General features: G+C 39.1%; 1 protein-coding gene across 15 annotated transcripts in view; it reads right to left on the bottom strand.

Moving 5' to 3' along the window:
- Nucleotides 1-662: 662 nt before the first annotated feature.
- The window catches only part of hspg2 (heparan sulfate proteoglycan 2), a 100,158-nt gene continuing 85,398 nt past the window's right edge, over nucleotides 663-15,422 (bottom strand). For 14 of the 15 annotated variants that reach the window (XM_085344322.1, XM_085344324.1, XM_085344331.1 and 11 more), the window contains 17 exons: nucleotides 14,656-14,740; nucleotides 14,400-14,544; nucleotides 14,200-14,302; nucleotides 13,987-14,096; nucleotides 13,793-13,901; nucleotides 13,578-13,676; nucleotides 13,182-13,403; nucleotides 12,523-12,767; nucleotides 12,262-12,433; nucleotides 11,058-11,189; nucleotides 10,696-10,752; nucleotides 5,355-5,430; nucleotides 5,179-5,257; nucleotides 4,439-4,509; nucleotides 4,260-4,343; nucleotides 3,866-3,969; nucleotides 663-3,302 (listed from right to left, as the gene is read on the bottom strand). In XM_085344322.1, coding sequence (XP_085200448.1) covers nucleotides 3,130-3,302; nucleotides 3,866-3,969; nucleotides 4,260-4,343; nucleotides 4,439-4,509; nucleotides 5,179-5,257; nucleotides 5,355-5,430; nucleotides 10,696-10,752; nucleotides 11,058-11,189; nucleotides 12,262-12,433; nucleotides 12,523-12,767; nucleotides 13,182-13,403; nucleotides 13,578-13,676; nucleotides 13,793-13,901; nucleotides 13,987-14,096; nucleotides 14,200-14,302; nucleotides 14,400-14,544; nucleotides 14,656-14,740 — 2,066 coding nt within the window. In that variant the 3' untranslated portion in view covers nucleotides 663-3,129. The remainder of the gene's footprint in view (nucleotides 3,303-3,865; nucleotides 3,970-4,259; nucleotides 4,344-4,438; nucleotides 4,510-5,178; nucleotides 5,258-5,354; nucleotides 5,431-10,695; nucleotides 10,753-11,057; nucleotides 11,190-12,261; nucleotides 12,434-12,522; nucleotides 12,768-13,181; nucleotides 13,404-13,577; nucleotides 13,677-13,792; nucleotides 13,902-13,986; nucleotides 14,097-14,199; nucleotides 14,303-14,399; nucleotides 14,545-14,655; nucleotides 14,741-15,422) is intronic. The other variant, XM_085344328.1, reaches the window with a different exon arrangement.

The raw sequence follows: 15,422 nt of genomic DNA, 5'->3' as shown, positions 1-15,422 counted from the left end.
TTGTGCTAAATGCTACCTGCATTTTTGACAGCCTTTGTCTTCTATTGTGGATTAGTTCTAGACTCACTGGTGAAACAAAGACACACAGCCCACCAATAATTTGGGACATTTCATAAATTTGATAGCCTTCTTTTTAAGAAACTGCAACTTCATGATTACTTTAACTGTGAAAGGTCTTTAAGGAAGAGAAATGTTATGTCTTAATCAGCAACTGGTGTCTGCTTAAATGTATTTAGGATATTCTCCTGTATTATCACTGTAATTCATGTTATTGAATATGTTATTGAATGTTTAGGCATAATTAGTGCCATAACTAGGGGCTGGAGAGTATCCAACCACATAATGGGTAGGGTACGCCCTCCAGAAGTTATCAGTCTATTACTGGAGGAACACATCCTATTATTATTTACTTTTTTACACTGTCACTTAACAAATAGATAACTAGACTATTGTCTAGTTATCTATTTGGTTCAGAACTGAACCAATGGGACAGATTATCATGGAATTGGATGGACTTGGATGGATCTGGAATTTTTAATAAGGTGTTTAAATCAACCTCTCAGAGATCATGTTAAAGGTATATCTGTACGATACAATGGATTATTTCTGAACAGTAATGTGAATTACAGCAAAAAACAAGTCTCACAACGTACAAATAGCACATGAATTTTGTTTTTAATTAAGAAACACCAAGGGCAAGAAGAGCATCTTTCAACATTGGAAATGAAACAGTCAAGTCATTTTGACATAGACATTTTTCAGCTGGTACACTTTCATTCATTTATCTGATACAGTAAGAATTTGCTTTTGTCTGCCGCTCAGAAGTGAAGGAGTAAAATGATCAATGAAAAAATAAAAATAAAAACAGCAAGTTAAAATCCAAAACCAAAAGTGCACCTTTCTTTATTTGTAGTGGAGTAAAATAAACCAAAAGCAGCTATCAGTTTCTCACTAACCGCATTTGGTGACAGTGTACAGTGTATGTGTGAAAATCCAGTTTAAGAGCAGATACACATAAGGCACCCACCAAGGGGCACACACACCATCATTATCTGCTTTAATGTCCTAACCTGGACCACAGCGTTAGCTTTCTTCATCCCGCTTGTTCATGATGACATCATTCTGTGCACTCATACATTTGGAGCCTAAGACTTTTTTCAATTAGTGAATAATAAGACCACTTTTCATCCATTTGACCAGGAAGCTCCAGTCAAATATCACATGTTAACCTTTAATGGAACCTTGTTGGGGTCATTTTTGAAGAAGTTTCCAGGTGGGCCCTATTGAAATCGAACATCAGGAGAAAAACAACAGGGTGTGGGAGGCAATACACAATAACCAAAGAAAAGAAAGTAGCAAGCTTCTGTAATTGTTCTAAAACAGTAGAATCGAGCCTAGAAAGCAATAAAAAAGCAGGGAAAAAAAGAAAAACACAAAATAAATTAAAACGGTGCAACTCTATGTGAAAGGATGCTGCTCATTTTAGGATATTAATACAAATATTTTAAGCTTACAAAAAAAACAAGAAAAGGGTTTGTGAATCCCAAAGTGATTGTGCCATTGTGTGGTGTGGTCAACTAAAGGCTTGCGAGCATGCTTTATTTTATTAGAGCTACACTATTGATCACAGCACCTGCAGGAGGCTTCCACTGCATTCACACATGGCCAAACACTAATCCAACTATGTGCTGCGGATGAATCTCTCTTTGGAGAGAAAACATCCCATAGAACCACAGAGCCTTCAGAGTTTCATAGCTTAGTGAGGTGTCTCTAAAGCTACCAAACCTGTGTAAAACCTTGAGGCAGTTCTGCATTGATCCTCCTGAGGATATGGATAATGACACATGCACACACACACAAACCCAAATGCACACATCTGACCCTTACTGCGGCTGAATGTGGAGTGTTCTGTGAAAAAACGGAAAGGTCTAAAACATACATAACAAACAAATTTACTTCACATATACACTCATTCTTAGTTGACACAGATATCTACCTGACTGGCAGATAGTTTAACACATAAAACAATATCTTCAATAACCATACATAAAAAATGACACATTTTCAGTTCACTTAAACTCCTTCTTTGAGATCTACTCAATCAAATAAGGCTGTTGAGGCAACAAACAATGCCATACCGCCATTAAATCAATCCAAAAATGCCATGCACATCAACAAAAGTAATGACTGTATGCTGATCTATCCCAAATTACTAAATAAAACCTCTACATGTGACATATTAACTATTTGACTATGTGCTGTATTTTAATGTCTCACCTTAGCACCAAGATTTCTTTCTTTAAAAATAAAAAAAATATATAGACAGAAGACAAAAAGCACTGCAAATTACTAGTGAATCAACAATAAGCCAAGCTGAAGCAGCGGTACTTATATCCTTAGCTTTTAATCCTTTGTATTTGACGTCCTGAGTTGTGTGCTGAAGCTGCAAGTGACTGTGACCATGTGCACTCCTCTCCCAACGGTTCAGGAAAGACTGTAAGCATGCTCGCAATGAAAAGGTTCCTCTACAGAAGTGAAGAAAGAAGGCCTAAAAGTCTTCAGGTATTAATACAGTTAGGCCTTTAAAAAGCCCAGGACACAGAGTACTAGAACCCAGAAACAATTCTAGGAAAGATGAAGAGCAGTTATGGTTAGTTTGCATGTTTCCCCCCACAAATATAATATATATAATCATATGTATATAAATAAAAATTCAGTGCTGTAAAAACATCTCCACCTCCTTAGGATCTGACCCATCGTAGAAGGCCTAATATGTTTTACTTTTCTCATGGCTAATTCTACTGCTGGAAGTATGTAAACTGTACTGGTTTTCCTGTGTTAATAGTCCTTCATCACGAATACAACACCGAGGAAGAGAAGACGTGTTAATATTGTCTGAATTTTTCTGTCTTTTTTTTGGTTTTACTGCACACAGATAAATGCATCTTGTTGTGTAATCTTTTTTTTTTGGTAGCAGCAAAGCACCAAGTATGTGTCAGGCTCTATTTGTGTAAGTCTTTTTGTGTAGGTTTGCTGTGTGTGTGTGTGTGTGTGTGTGTGTGTGTGTGTGTGTGTGTGTGATGTTTCTTCAAAGTCTCTATGTGTGTTTGTGTACGTGTGTGCAGCAGTCTATGAAGAGCATGGCTGCACGTTGATGCCATGGGCCGCGTGGGCTTGCAGGTCAATGGCCTGGGCTGGCTGCTGTCCTGGCCGAGCATTCATCAGTGCCAGGTTCCTCACACAGCCCTTCATTCCTGATGAAAACTTCCCTCCTGTCATGGCAGTCATACCCGGGGCTCCACCTGTTGCATGGAATCACACCCACATAGGTAACTTTATTGATTTGCAAATATTGAAGAAAAGCATGTCTGAAACTGACATACTGGAATAAAGCTAGATGATAGATAAACACAGTGAGAAACTATTTCCATTGTAACCAAGAAAAATTAAAAGGTAACGATAATGCTATGAAGGCTAAAGAATTGTGTGAAAATTGTTTGCATGCCAGGAAAAATATGTGAACTACTTTGACACAATAATGCCTCTGAAAAGCTCAATTTTTTTCAGGGAAACTAAGTAGCCAGAAAATCCTCTGACTTGTGTTACAACTCATTATTTATCTGACTGTCTTTGAACAATGACAGCTGGGATAAGTGCCAGCCCCCCTGTGACTGTGCACTGGACAAGCGGTTAAGAAAATGGAAGAATGGATTATTATTTATTATTAATTCATCACTATTCATGTATTATTTAACTTATATTTGTGAATGAATGTATTCAATTGTGCAGTATTTTAGTCCTGTTTTTTCAAATAATCCATCTATATTTTGTCACTTTGTGGACTCAATCCTGCCATTCTACGCACCAAGATATATACTGCCTTTGGTGTTGACCATGAGGCTTTTGCCTTTAGATTGTCCATGTAGCTTGGCTCCTCCATCAACCTGGATATAGCCATCTTTTCCAGTTCTGTGAGAAAAGAGCCACACAACACAAGTTAATTCAAGAAATTATGGAACTCCACAGGTTAATAATCAACCTTTTCAACAACAGATAATCTGACAAAGTTACAGAAGTTACAAGTTATAGTACAAAAAGTATACGTTCATTTGATATAAATAATAGATGTATTCTACTGAGACAGAAAATTAAGTAGCTATTGATGAAAGAAGACAACCACAACTCATAGTGCTTTATTTTATTAAATACATCTAGAATGTAAAAGCAAATGACTGCAGGATAATGAAATGCAATCATACCTGACTGCTGTGATCTTATGCCATCTGCCGTCATTGATTGACCTGTCGGAAAAGATTTGTGCCTCTCCACTTCCCAGTTGGTAACTAGATAATACAAATCATGACCATAATTATGAGTTGTAAACATTTTTTCCTAATCTGCATGTCAGAAGATTTAGAGAATTTCAGAACAGACCTACCTGAAAACAAGGCGTCCATTCTGTAGGCCGAGGCTAATAAAGTCCTTGCGTTTGCCATGTTCTCCAGGTTCCTGGAATTAAATATGTTAGGTCACAACAAGGTCACAGCTTGTTGTGTGACTGTGTATGAATTGCTGAACACGGACCAGCTGACCTGTGGTCATATTGCAGAACAAGCGCTATAACAGCAAACATGAACCAGTGTAGTGAGATCATTCCTGGCAGTGACACAAAATGTTCCATGCAAACTAACAATGTCAAAAGAGGACTGATGATATAGTACCTTACAAACAAAGATACAATTCATTTGGCACAGATGGGAAAAAAAAAAGTGGATACCTTTTTAATAGCATGCACCTTTCGCAAAATGCGTGCACCATTGGTCTCCTGAGGAAAATTGAGGGGGTGAGTTAGAGAAGCAACATGCATTTATTTAGTGGTGTCAGAGGGTGCCAGGCTTACAGTCAGCATGCCTGAAAATGACATAGCTTCAGCAGAAGATTTGATAGTGTAATGATGAAAGATGTAGTAATGCATCAGTTATGTATTACCGACCGCACTGAAGTCTATAAATGACATGAAATGCTATGAAAATGGCAGCAATTCTTTTCTTTTCTTTTTTTTACAGTCACAGTGATGATTAAGAGTGCTCGAGTGCAGTAGCAAAGTTAGGTTGGGAATGAAAACATGGAGGAGAAATATGAATATAAGGCACAGAACTAGGCAGAACCAGGACTCACCACTCCCTGCCATAGGATCAGGCCATCAGAGGAGCTGGTGTTGATCTCCATTTCAATTGTTTCTGGTGAATCGTGGGCACTTAAACAGTAAAAAACAACAGCACCACAATAATAATTTCACTTCATCATTATATTAATTCATATAAATTCACTAAATGTGAAAACAAATTATTTACCTTCTTGGGAAAATGGATTTAGGAAGTGCAATGTATCCATTATTGTTGAAATGAGCTGCATACTGATAGGGTGAATCTGCAATAAATACAATAAAATAAGCATAAAAACAGATTCAAGTCACAGTAAAGCTGGTTCACCTTCACTTGAACTTATGGTGCCCTCTAGTGGTAAAAGTACAGAGAATTCCTGGTAAAACAGACTTGATTAGATGCAACATTTCTAGACAATTTCTACAGTCCCATTCTTCGACAGAAAAAAACACTATGTAACCATAGTGTAACCACAGGCTTTTTTTTAAAAACTGTCTTATTTGTCTGGTAGATACAGCAGCTACTCAACAATGAGACAAACCCAAAAACAGGGAATTTTTTTTCTCACTGACATTTTTTGCCTCTTGATTTAAATTTTATTTTTTTAGTTTTCATTTAGCGCGATACCTCGACTGTACAGATGTTGCACATGTAGCCCCACTCATCTAGGATGGCACAGTATATGTCATTGCTAGGTTTGTTGCATCTCCAAACACAGTCTCATGAGCATGCAGGAGACTTTAGGAGACATACAGTTATTCTAGGAGAGCTTGACAGTGCCGTAGAAAGTCCCTAAACCATCACCAGGACTGGTATCTGCTCCTTTGTGTAGGAACAGGCTGAGCACTGCCAGAGTGCCCTAAAATGACACCGATGTGAATCAAACAATGAGAAACAGACTTTATGAGGATGGTCTGAGTGCCCGACATCCACTTTTGGGACCACTGCCCGATTGGCATTTGCCAAAGAATACAAGAATTGGCAGGTCCATCACCGCGCCCTGTGCTTTTCACAGATGAGAGCAGGTTCACCCGGTGCACAGTGATGGTCTTGGGCGGCATATCCATGGAGGGATGCTCTACAGCAGGGGTGTCAAACTCAAATACACAGTGGGCCAAAATTCAAAACTGGAACAAAGTCGCGGGCTAACATTAATATTTATTGAAAAAAAAATCTTCCTCCAGATATAAGAATGAATCTTTTCTTATGGACTCAAATAAGTTTTGCTGGAAAACTGAATATGGAACAAGCAAAGCTTAATACCAAACAATATATATATTAGCTGTATAATACCAGTAGGCCAGCTCTAATAGTAATTTGGTATGGCTTCGCGGGCCAAATGTAATTAGGCTGCGGGCCAAATTTGGCCCGCGGGCCAGAGTTTGACACCTATGACTTATGGCAAAGTTAGTCTCAATGTTATTCTTTATTTTTTCTCAGTGTCTTCTTGAGGGACAGTATGTGTATATGTGTACGTGATATTAAATGAATGTTTAAGTGCAGGTTATTGTGCAGACTCAGCACAGAGCATCAAAGAGTTGATTTGTAGTGTGTCACATCAGTGTGGTGGCAGCTGTCCTGGCAGCCATTTTTGGAATTCCTTAAGATACTATGATTCTTATCAGAATGTCACACATAAACACATTGTATTGAATGACACAAAAACAGAATCTTATGAGAATTATAAGCTTCTGCTAACATTCTGTCCACATTTGATAACCTGCTTAGTGATGTGAAATCATCATCAATGTGTGTGGGCAAAACAGAAGCAACTTTGGATTTCTAACTACAAATCCATTCTCTCTTGTTTCTTTTTGTCTTTATCCCACTCTAAAAGTTGGATGTAACAGTGAGACTAAATTCACAACCCAATAGAAACAGATCCAGGTACATTTACAGCAATATTCAAACTGAATACAGGCTGCTGGCCATTGACATGTAGTATACTTGAAGTCACCTGGAACTGTAGCTGTGCTGTAAACAAATAATGAAGCACAGTTTGACCAGAATAAGAACTAGAATCTTTAACACACTAAGATAATAAAATACACAAGCTATTTGGCTGGTAACTGGCAATAAGCCAGAGGACTAATGGCCCAGAAGGCCCAAACGAAACTAGTAATGTCCAGACATCTAGCCTATATTACTTAATATTCATTAACCTATTTAAAAAGCACTTTTGCTCTGTTTCAGGTAAAGTGTAAATCTGCACCTCTGATTTGTGTGATTACATTTTCTCTTTGTCTTTTTCTGCTGCAGCAGCCAAAGTCTGATTTATTAATGACAAACCAGTGGTAGAAGCATCATAACATCAAGAAAACTGGACAGTTAAAGGATTTTTCTTTTTACATAAAAAAGAAAAAAAATGTTTGATGATCTGAAATGTTTAAGTGTGACAAACATACAAATAAATAGGAAAACGCTTTTTCACACCATTGTCATATAAAAGACTTACTTCCTTCATTCTGTTCATTGACCCCATTGTGGACCACTAAAATTTTGTATACTATGTAGTATATACCTTATTTACTTTATTTATTAAGTTTTGGGTTTGTTTTGTTTTTTTGCGCTACATTAGACAACATCAAAATAGCGTTGTCAAAAATGACAATAGCGTTGGCATTTTTGTTATTTGTGTTTTGTAATCTTTATAAAAACCTAGAAAAAAACACCTCTTAATCTTTGGTATATGGCGAGGTGCGGTGGACATCCAAGTTTGTGATTGTGTCGATTTTTCAAATCAATACCATGGTTGCATCTACTGAAAATCTCTGTGAAGCTTAAAGCTCAGTGACCTTGACTTCAAGGTCAGAGGTCAACTTTTCTGAAAATCAGAGGAGTTTCACATTTATAACACAGGTATGTCTACTAGGAGGCTGAAGGGTATATATATTTATAAACAATCAAAAACAACAATTTAGTTCCAATTTGTATGGGATTTATTTCTGTAAACATGGTGTTTTAGGTCGGATTAAAGGACTGATGTGATGGTAAGGTGTCCGCTGCTCTGCTTTGAATATTGGTAGGCTTTTTTTTTTTTTAATTTTCACAAGAATTGCTAGTTCCCCCAGAGTTTTGGCCACCCCAGCAATCAGAAGATTCCCTATGAGCAAGCATTTAGTGACAGTGGGAAGGAAAAACTCCCTTTAAAAAGGAAGAAACCTTCGACAGAACCAGGCTCAGGAAGGGACAGTCATCTGCCGTGACTGTTTGGGGTGGGGGGAGTGAAAATTAAAAAAAAAAAAAGCCAAAGTGATAATTATTGGAGCAGCTTAATTAATATTTCCAGTGTAATTTGCTGTTAATATCCTTTTCCAACCCCAGTTTGTGTTTTTATCACTTTTGTCCAGGGTGGAAGATGCCATGCTGGAGAGTTGACTCTGTATGGTCTTTCAATGTTGATACTTGGGAACCTGTTGGAGAGGCCAGGGTTGAAAAAGGGATGCCGTAGAACCTGAGAGGGTGTTATCCGCTGGTGTGGATCCAAGGCCAACATCTCTTTAATTAGTCTGACAAATAAGCGTTGGCCATCTTCTGGTCCTCGTCTAAACATCATTATTTGTTCGAGGTCATCCAGACGTGTCAGTTTTATGTATCTTGTCTCCAAAGATTCATATCCTGTCTCGTATTTAAATTGTTGGGCGGTCTTAAATGTCCAGCGCTGTTGGTTGTAGTTGTAGTTGTCTTTTGTGAAATAGTCTTCAGTATACACGCCAGAATCGAGAACATGATCTGGTGGCTGACCCTGAGTCTCTATGATGAATTTCAAAACATCATAATATTTTTTTCCAGGGTAGAGTGGCACCCCTGTAACAAGCTCAACAGCCACCAGCCCCAGAGACCACATGTCACATGCTTCGTTATAAGGAAGGCCAAGCATAACCTCAGGTGCACTATAACCAACCGTCCCCACACGGTCACCAGGCATCACTGCAGACGCAGGACATGCGAGGCCAAAGTCTATAAGTCTGACTTTGACTGGAGACTCATAGCGTTTTACAACCATGATGTTGCCAGGTTTGAGGTCAGCGTGCACTATTCCCAAAGAACCCAGGTGGGACAGAGCATTTGTGAGTTGACCTAAAATTGGCCTGACTTCGCTTATGGGGAGACGCCGGTTATTCGGGTCCCCTATGTAGTCCCACAGGCATTGATCTACGTAGGAGTTCAAATTTCAGGCAAACTCGCTCTCTGTCAAGGAAAAAGCCGTTCCATTGAACAATGTTGGCGGCATCTGGATCCAACCTTTGCAGCTGCTCCAGGATGAAAATTTCCTTTTTTGCCTGTTCCAGAATATCAGTGCGGTTCTTGTTCACTTTAATAGCCACAGCTTGGTTGGTTTTAGTATCACGGCATTTGGCTACAATACCAAAGCCCCCTTCTCCGAGGAAATCCTCTACCTTGTAGTGGTTTCCCAAAAAGCTCCCTTCAACTATTTCAAGCTCATCTGAGCTGAAGGATGGGCTGGCTGATGTGTGGACGAATACTTGCTGAGAAAATTCAACCGAGTTTTGAAAATTGCAGTTGATTTTCTCTGATCTCTTGCATTTCAAGTTTGAAGGGTGCTGAAAGACCACAGGGTTTTGTGGTCTTTCAGCATGTCAATGCAAGGGGAACTCGTAGGGTTGAAAAAGGGATGCCGGAGAACCTCTAAGCCTTTCTAGACCTTTCTAAAAGTCACACTTTAACACACCTATGCAATGAAATGCCACTGCTTAAATTTCATTATGTTCTCAAAGATGAGAAGATAATGATGCATATGCAAATACTGCTTTTTTAAAGTGTAGAACAACAAAACTTCAAGATGCAGACTTGTGTCAACACTGGCCATCACATGAGTCAATTATTGACCGTTTCTTGCTCTTACGGACAAAAATCTTCACAGCCATGGCACCATGCACATATGCCACTGAGTACATAATATGCTTGAAATACATTCTGACTGAACCAAACAATGATCACATTGTACTTTCAGCAGACACTTTAAGTTGTTAGTGAGACCACAAATATTCTGACATGGAGCAGACTCAATGACCTGACTTAGTTTCAAAGAGGAAACAAGTGTTTTGCTTTAGGTTTTTTTTTTTTTTGGTGTGGTTGTACAAACAGGCAGGTTTTTAGTTTACAGAAACAAGATTGTATTTGTAAGTATCCATCTTACAGGCACAGGCATAATGAGAGTGAAAGAGGAAAAGAAAAACAAGGGGAATTCCACATTTCTATCACTTCCAGAATGAAAATGGTGCAACTCCAATGCAGAGTGCATATATTAGTTTAGCTCCCAAATGCAGGCTACCACCCTATTACCCCTTAGTTTAAATGCAGAATTCCCCTCTCCCAACTTTCAATGGGAATGATAGCCTCAGTTGTTGGTGAGAATAAAGACGCTTGGATTGTGTTTTTGTGGGCATGTATGTTAGGTAAAAGACAGTTCAGGTGGAGCTTTGAAGGGACATGGGGCCCCTCAAACTCAGACAGGGCCCTGTTAGTCACGGTCGCGTCAGGCAGACTGAATATTTAGATACTGTACCATTCGCCTCGCTAGACTCCAAATTCCTCAGGGCCTCTGGGAAGCTGACGACCTGGCCTGTGTGTGCAGGATATAGCGGTGAGAGTGCAGGAGTAAGACACGTGTAATCATTTAGGGTTAACCCTCCCAGCACTGCATGCTGGGAGCAAACTGTTTGATGTATAATGGGCTTTATTTTTTGGAAAATTTGAATCACATGTGCTGTATGTTTGTGACTGTGTGTGCAACCATTTTTGCTTTGATGATGTGTGGCTTTGTCTAAAGGATATACATTTGTGTACTAAGCAGTGTAACGTGAGAAGATATGAGTCGCTTTTTGCTCCTGGTTTAGACTGGTTTAATGACAACATGCAGTATTTCACCTGATAATACTTCCTCACAGTTGAGACCTGTGTACCCAGGTGTACACACACACTGGCTGTTGATGCAGATGCCTCCATTCTGGCAATGAAGATTGCTATGGCACGCGTCCTTCACTATCTCGCACCGTTCACCTGCAGGGTCACATATCAATCATGAGTCAAGAAAGGTCACAGGTCAAACAGGTTACTTCTTCAAAAAAGTAACTGAGTTTTGCAAACAAAGTTTTTTGCAGCTCTTTCCCTAAAAATAAACATTTCAAACTATTTACAGAACAATCAGGTGTTCTGTTCTGCATCAAATTTGATGCCACACAAATTATTTGTGCCACTCCCAAAAAAGATTTCTGTCCACTATGAGATAAAGGGGAACATCACAAGCCTGATACCTGCAGGCCTGACAACAGGAGATGTATCACTCCTGTAACACCTGTAACATTTAGCAGTCGCCTCATTGTTCTGACACACACAACAAAACTATTGACTACACTACACACTAACTTCACAAGATTTGCGCTAAACGTCGCAAATCTCTCACATCTCAAAACACCGCTGCAACTCCTAAAACTTCTCTCTCCCTAAACAACTAAATGCCATGTTGTCATATCATTTTTTGATTGATAGTACATTTTTCCACCAATAGGAAAGGCTGGGGGGGGGGGGGGGTTGCTCACAGGCGGAGAGCGCTTTCAAGCGTTTTCCTTATAAAACGCCATTTTTACAGTTTCTTCCCGCAGTAAATATAAATAACGATAGTATTCAGGAAATAAACAAACACGGCATATATTTTTTTATCATAACTATGGTTTTACGTGGCCTATCAACACAATTGAAAAACTGTTATAGTTTTTCAATTGTGCTATAGTCCACACTTTCACATCTCCAATGGTTGTACACGTCATTAACGTGGCTTCACTCCACATCAGCCACGCTTTGCTAGCTAAAATACCGGTGTCGGCACATAAGGATGCTGTCATAGCCTGCCAACGACGTTGATTAGCTGCGTATATACGAATGTGAATCGCATTATTGGCTGGACTATGGGATAAGGTGACATCGTTCTAATCCCATACTGGAGCAGCCAGTCACTTACTGACTAACACTATTTATTTTAATTTCAATTCAGGTTAGATTTCTTTTTGTGCGCAACACAGCTTAGAGGGAACATTGCATGTGACATTTGCTATGTCTTCTTTTAAGCACTCACCTTCAAATCCATCCTTACAGAGGCACTGGTACTCATACTCAGCACTAGACATGCAGTGACCACCATTCAGACAGGGCCGCCGGTCACATGGGCTTCTGTCCACACATTTACTGATAGATCTACTCTCTGTGAAGCTGTAGGACAAATCCACCTTCTTGTTGTTGATGGAAACCTAAGCATGTAATACAAACTAATTCAAGCTTCCACGTGTTCAAATATATTGTGTAACCACATCTCATTTTTAGTACACAGAGATCTCACCTCTCCTATGCAGCCCTTAAACATGTCGCTGACATTAGCAGGCTTAGGCAGGATGTCCATGTTGGACACTCCTCCTATGTACATGAGGGTGTGAATATTGAGGCCCTGGGCTTTGCCCGGAGATGTCTTTCTCTCCACTGGACCTTGGTCGACCCTCAGGTGGCCATCCCTCTTGTTCCGCTCAGCCACAACTCTGTGCCACTGCCCCAGAGAGACTGGCTCAGGACTGACAAGTATCGCCTGGCCTGAAAGACAAATACAAAAACTATTAAGTTTAATTTTATACTAATTACAATAAGAAAAGAGTGCCACTTTTATTGATTTAACATTTCTATAACTTCTATATATCATGGAGTGATATTTACAATCAATATCTATATATTATAGCTACTTTTCTAAACTTTTAATCAACTGTAAAACAGTTTCAGTTTAAGTGTTGTTTTCAAGAAATTGCATGCTCAAAATTTTTTTGTTCTCACTCCCATTTCTTCTTGTTGCACATTGAAGCTCTACTTGGAACCTTGTGAAGATCCAACCATGCAAAATACGATTTTTTGCCATTTTTCAAGTAGACTTAAACTTTTAATCGGGACTGTATCACTACCTAAATTGTACAGTTGCTTATTTTGAAATAAAAAATAAATATGATTTCTCTTTACCTGTGCCCAGTTCATATCTAAACTCTACATGTCCCTTCACCATGGAAATGGCGACGAAATCCTCCACCTTCATTTTTTTCCCACCACAGAAGAAGATCAGGCCATCTCTCTGCACTGGCTTGAACTCCAGCTCAACACGCAGGTCATCATGGATGTTGGTCAGAGGAGGATAGGCGATGTATGACTCCTCACCATCAAACAGTGGCGTGGTAACCAGTTCCCCTAGGAGGAAATTAATAAAAAAAAATAAAACTTAATTTCTTATAGCAGTGTTATAAATAATTATATCTGCATATCACTATGTACCTTACATTTTCATCATGACCATTGTAAAAATATGTCATAACAGCTAGATTTTTCTGTTTTTATAAAAGACAAAGGTATATTTCAACTTACCATCCATGCATTTATCCCCAAATTTGCCAAGATGGCAGCGGCAGTCGTAGCCAAGGCCATTCAGGTGGTTGATGCAAGTAGCATCTGGTCCACAGGCCTCTGAAAAAGGTGTGAAAAATGATGAGTGCAACACTTTTATTCGTTTATAATAATTCCATTAGGAATATTCAGATACTTTGATTCAAATGTGGGGTCAATTAGTGATTCACACCTACCCGAGTGACAGTGGAGAGAAGAGTGGTGCTGACAGTTGCTGCCTGTAAATCCTCTGGGACAGCTGCACTTATACAAACTAGCCTCTGAATCCTCACACATCCCTCCATTCTAATTCAGGATATTACAATTTGTTTTACTAGTTATAATAAAATAAAACAGCAAACAAAGAAAGATGTGGATAGATTTAACTGACCTGACATGGTTTATCTTCACAGGTAGGACAGTTTGTCACACCAGTAGAGCTGCGGTCAAGGTCTTTAAAGATGATTTCCTCACCCTGGATGAATAGCTGACGAATACAGCCTGCATGGTACCAACACTCAGTAAGGGCAAATCATCACACATATATACAGAACCTTTCTCCACAATGTAGTTCTGTTATTTAGTAAAGCATGGGATATCTTACCCACAAAACCAGTCTTAATTCCAGCAGTTTTGGTGAGGAGTGTGTAGTTGGGATAACCACCCACATAAAGCTCCTCATTGAGATCCAGACCCTGGAACTTGCCCTTATTAACAGAAAAAAGACCACATTAACTTGCATTAAAAATGAAGTGCAAATAGCGGATCAGCTGTCTTGCTCAGCTGTCACTGAAACGACAGTACCTGTGAGCTGCCATTGATGGGCTCTCCTCCATCTACAATAATATATCCTTGGGTGAGGTTGCGATGCAGCTCAACTGTGTGAAACTCTCCCAGTTTAATAGGGTGCGGGTCACGTATGGTGGCCATGCCAGAGCCCACATCAAACCTAAGATAACAGAGATTTTAAAAATCCATACATCTTCTTAAGGTCACCTGTCCATTTTTAAATTATAGCAATAGTATATATGATAACAAATGTAAATTGATTTCAACTGACCGGAATTCCAAGCGGCCACCCACAAGCCCCAGAGAGATAAAGTCAGCTCCTGTAGTCCTTCTCTGGCCATTGTAGAGAATCATACCTGCACAGCAAGAAGACACAACACTAGTACAAAGTTGATTCTAGATAATTTTCCCCACATCTTAATCCTTATCCATCTTAATAAGTCAAATAAATCTACTAGATTTATTTAAACACATGATGTTATTTCAAGAATATCCTTGTCTCAGTGGTGCATAATTTCTCTTTTCAGCTGTGCCTTCATTTAATGGCACTGCTTTCAGAGTATTTACACGATATGTAAGTGACTTGTTAGGATGGATATTGGTTGCAGTATCATTCACACAGGAAGTGAAAGAATCAATCCAGTGAAAGCTGGATGGTAAAGCAGCATGCTAGGGCGACACGAGTATAAAGCCAACCAAAGCCATGTTACAAACGGTCCTCCTATCACTAGGCTGCAAAATGGAACCAGTCACATCATAATAGCATATTCTTCTGTTTTCTTTCTCTACATGCTGAAAATATACATGCTTATATGAGGCTCATGGTGAAATGCGAACATGCAATCTTGCATGTCTACCTTTATCTTTACCGAAAATGGATGATCAACATGTTAAAAAAAAATAAGGATACTGTAAAACATGTAATTAATTGTTATTCATTTGTCATTAATCTGAGGCTGCACTTACATAGTTTTAAGATCTTGTAAAGACCTGATCATTTTTATTAATTCCTGTTATGTAAAAACTTTACCATATTTG

The sequence above is a fragment of the Diplotaxodon limnothrissa genome, linkage group LG20, assembly GCF_057381915.1.
Source record: "Diplotaxodon limnothrissa isolate DT_005_m linkage group LG20, D_limnothrissa_male_GT1.1, whole genome shotgun sequence".
NCBI classification, from domain to species: domain Eukaryota; kingdom Metazoa; phylum Chordata; class Actinopteri; order Cichliformes; family Cichlidae; genus Diplotaxodon; species Diplotaxodon limnothrissa.
The sequence above is the reverse complement of the archived record's forward strand: the minus strand, read 5'-3'. Positions and strand labels throughout refer to the sequence as shown.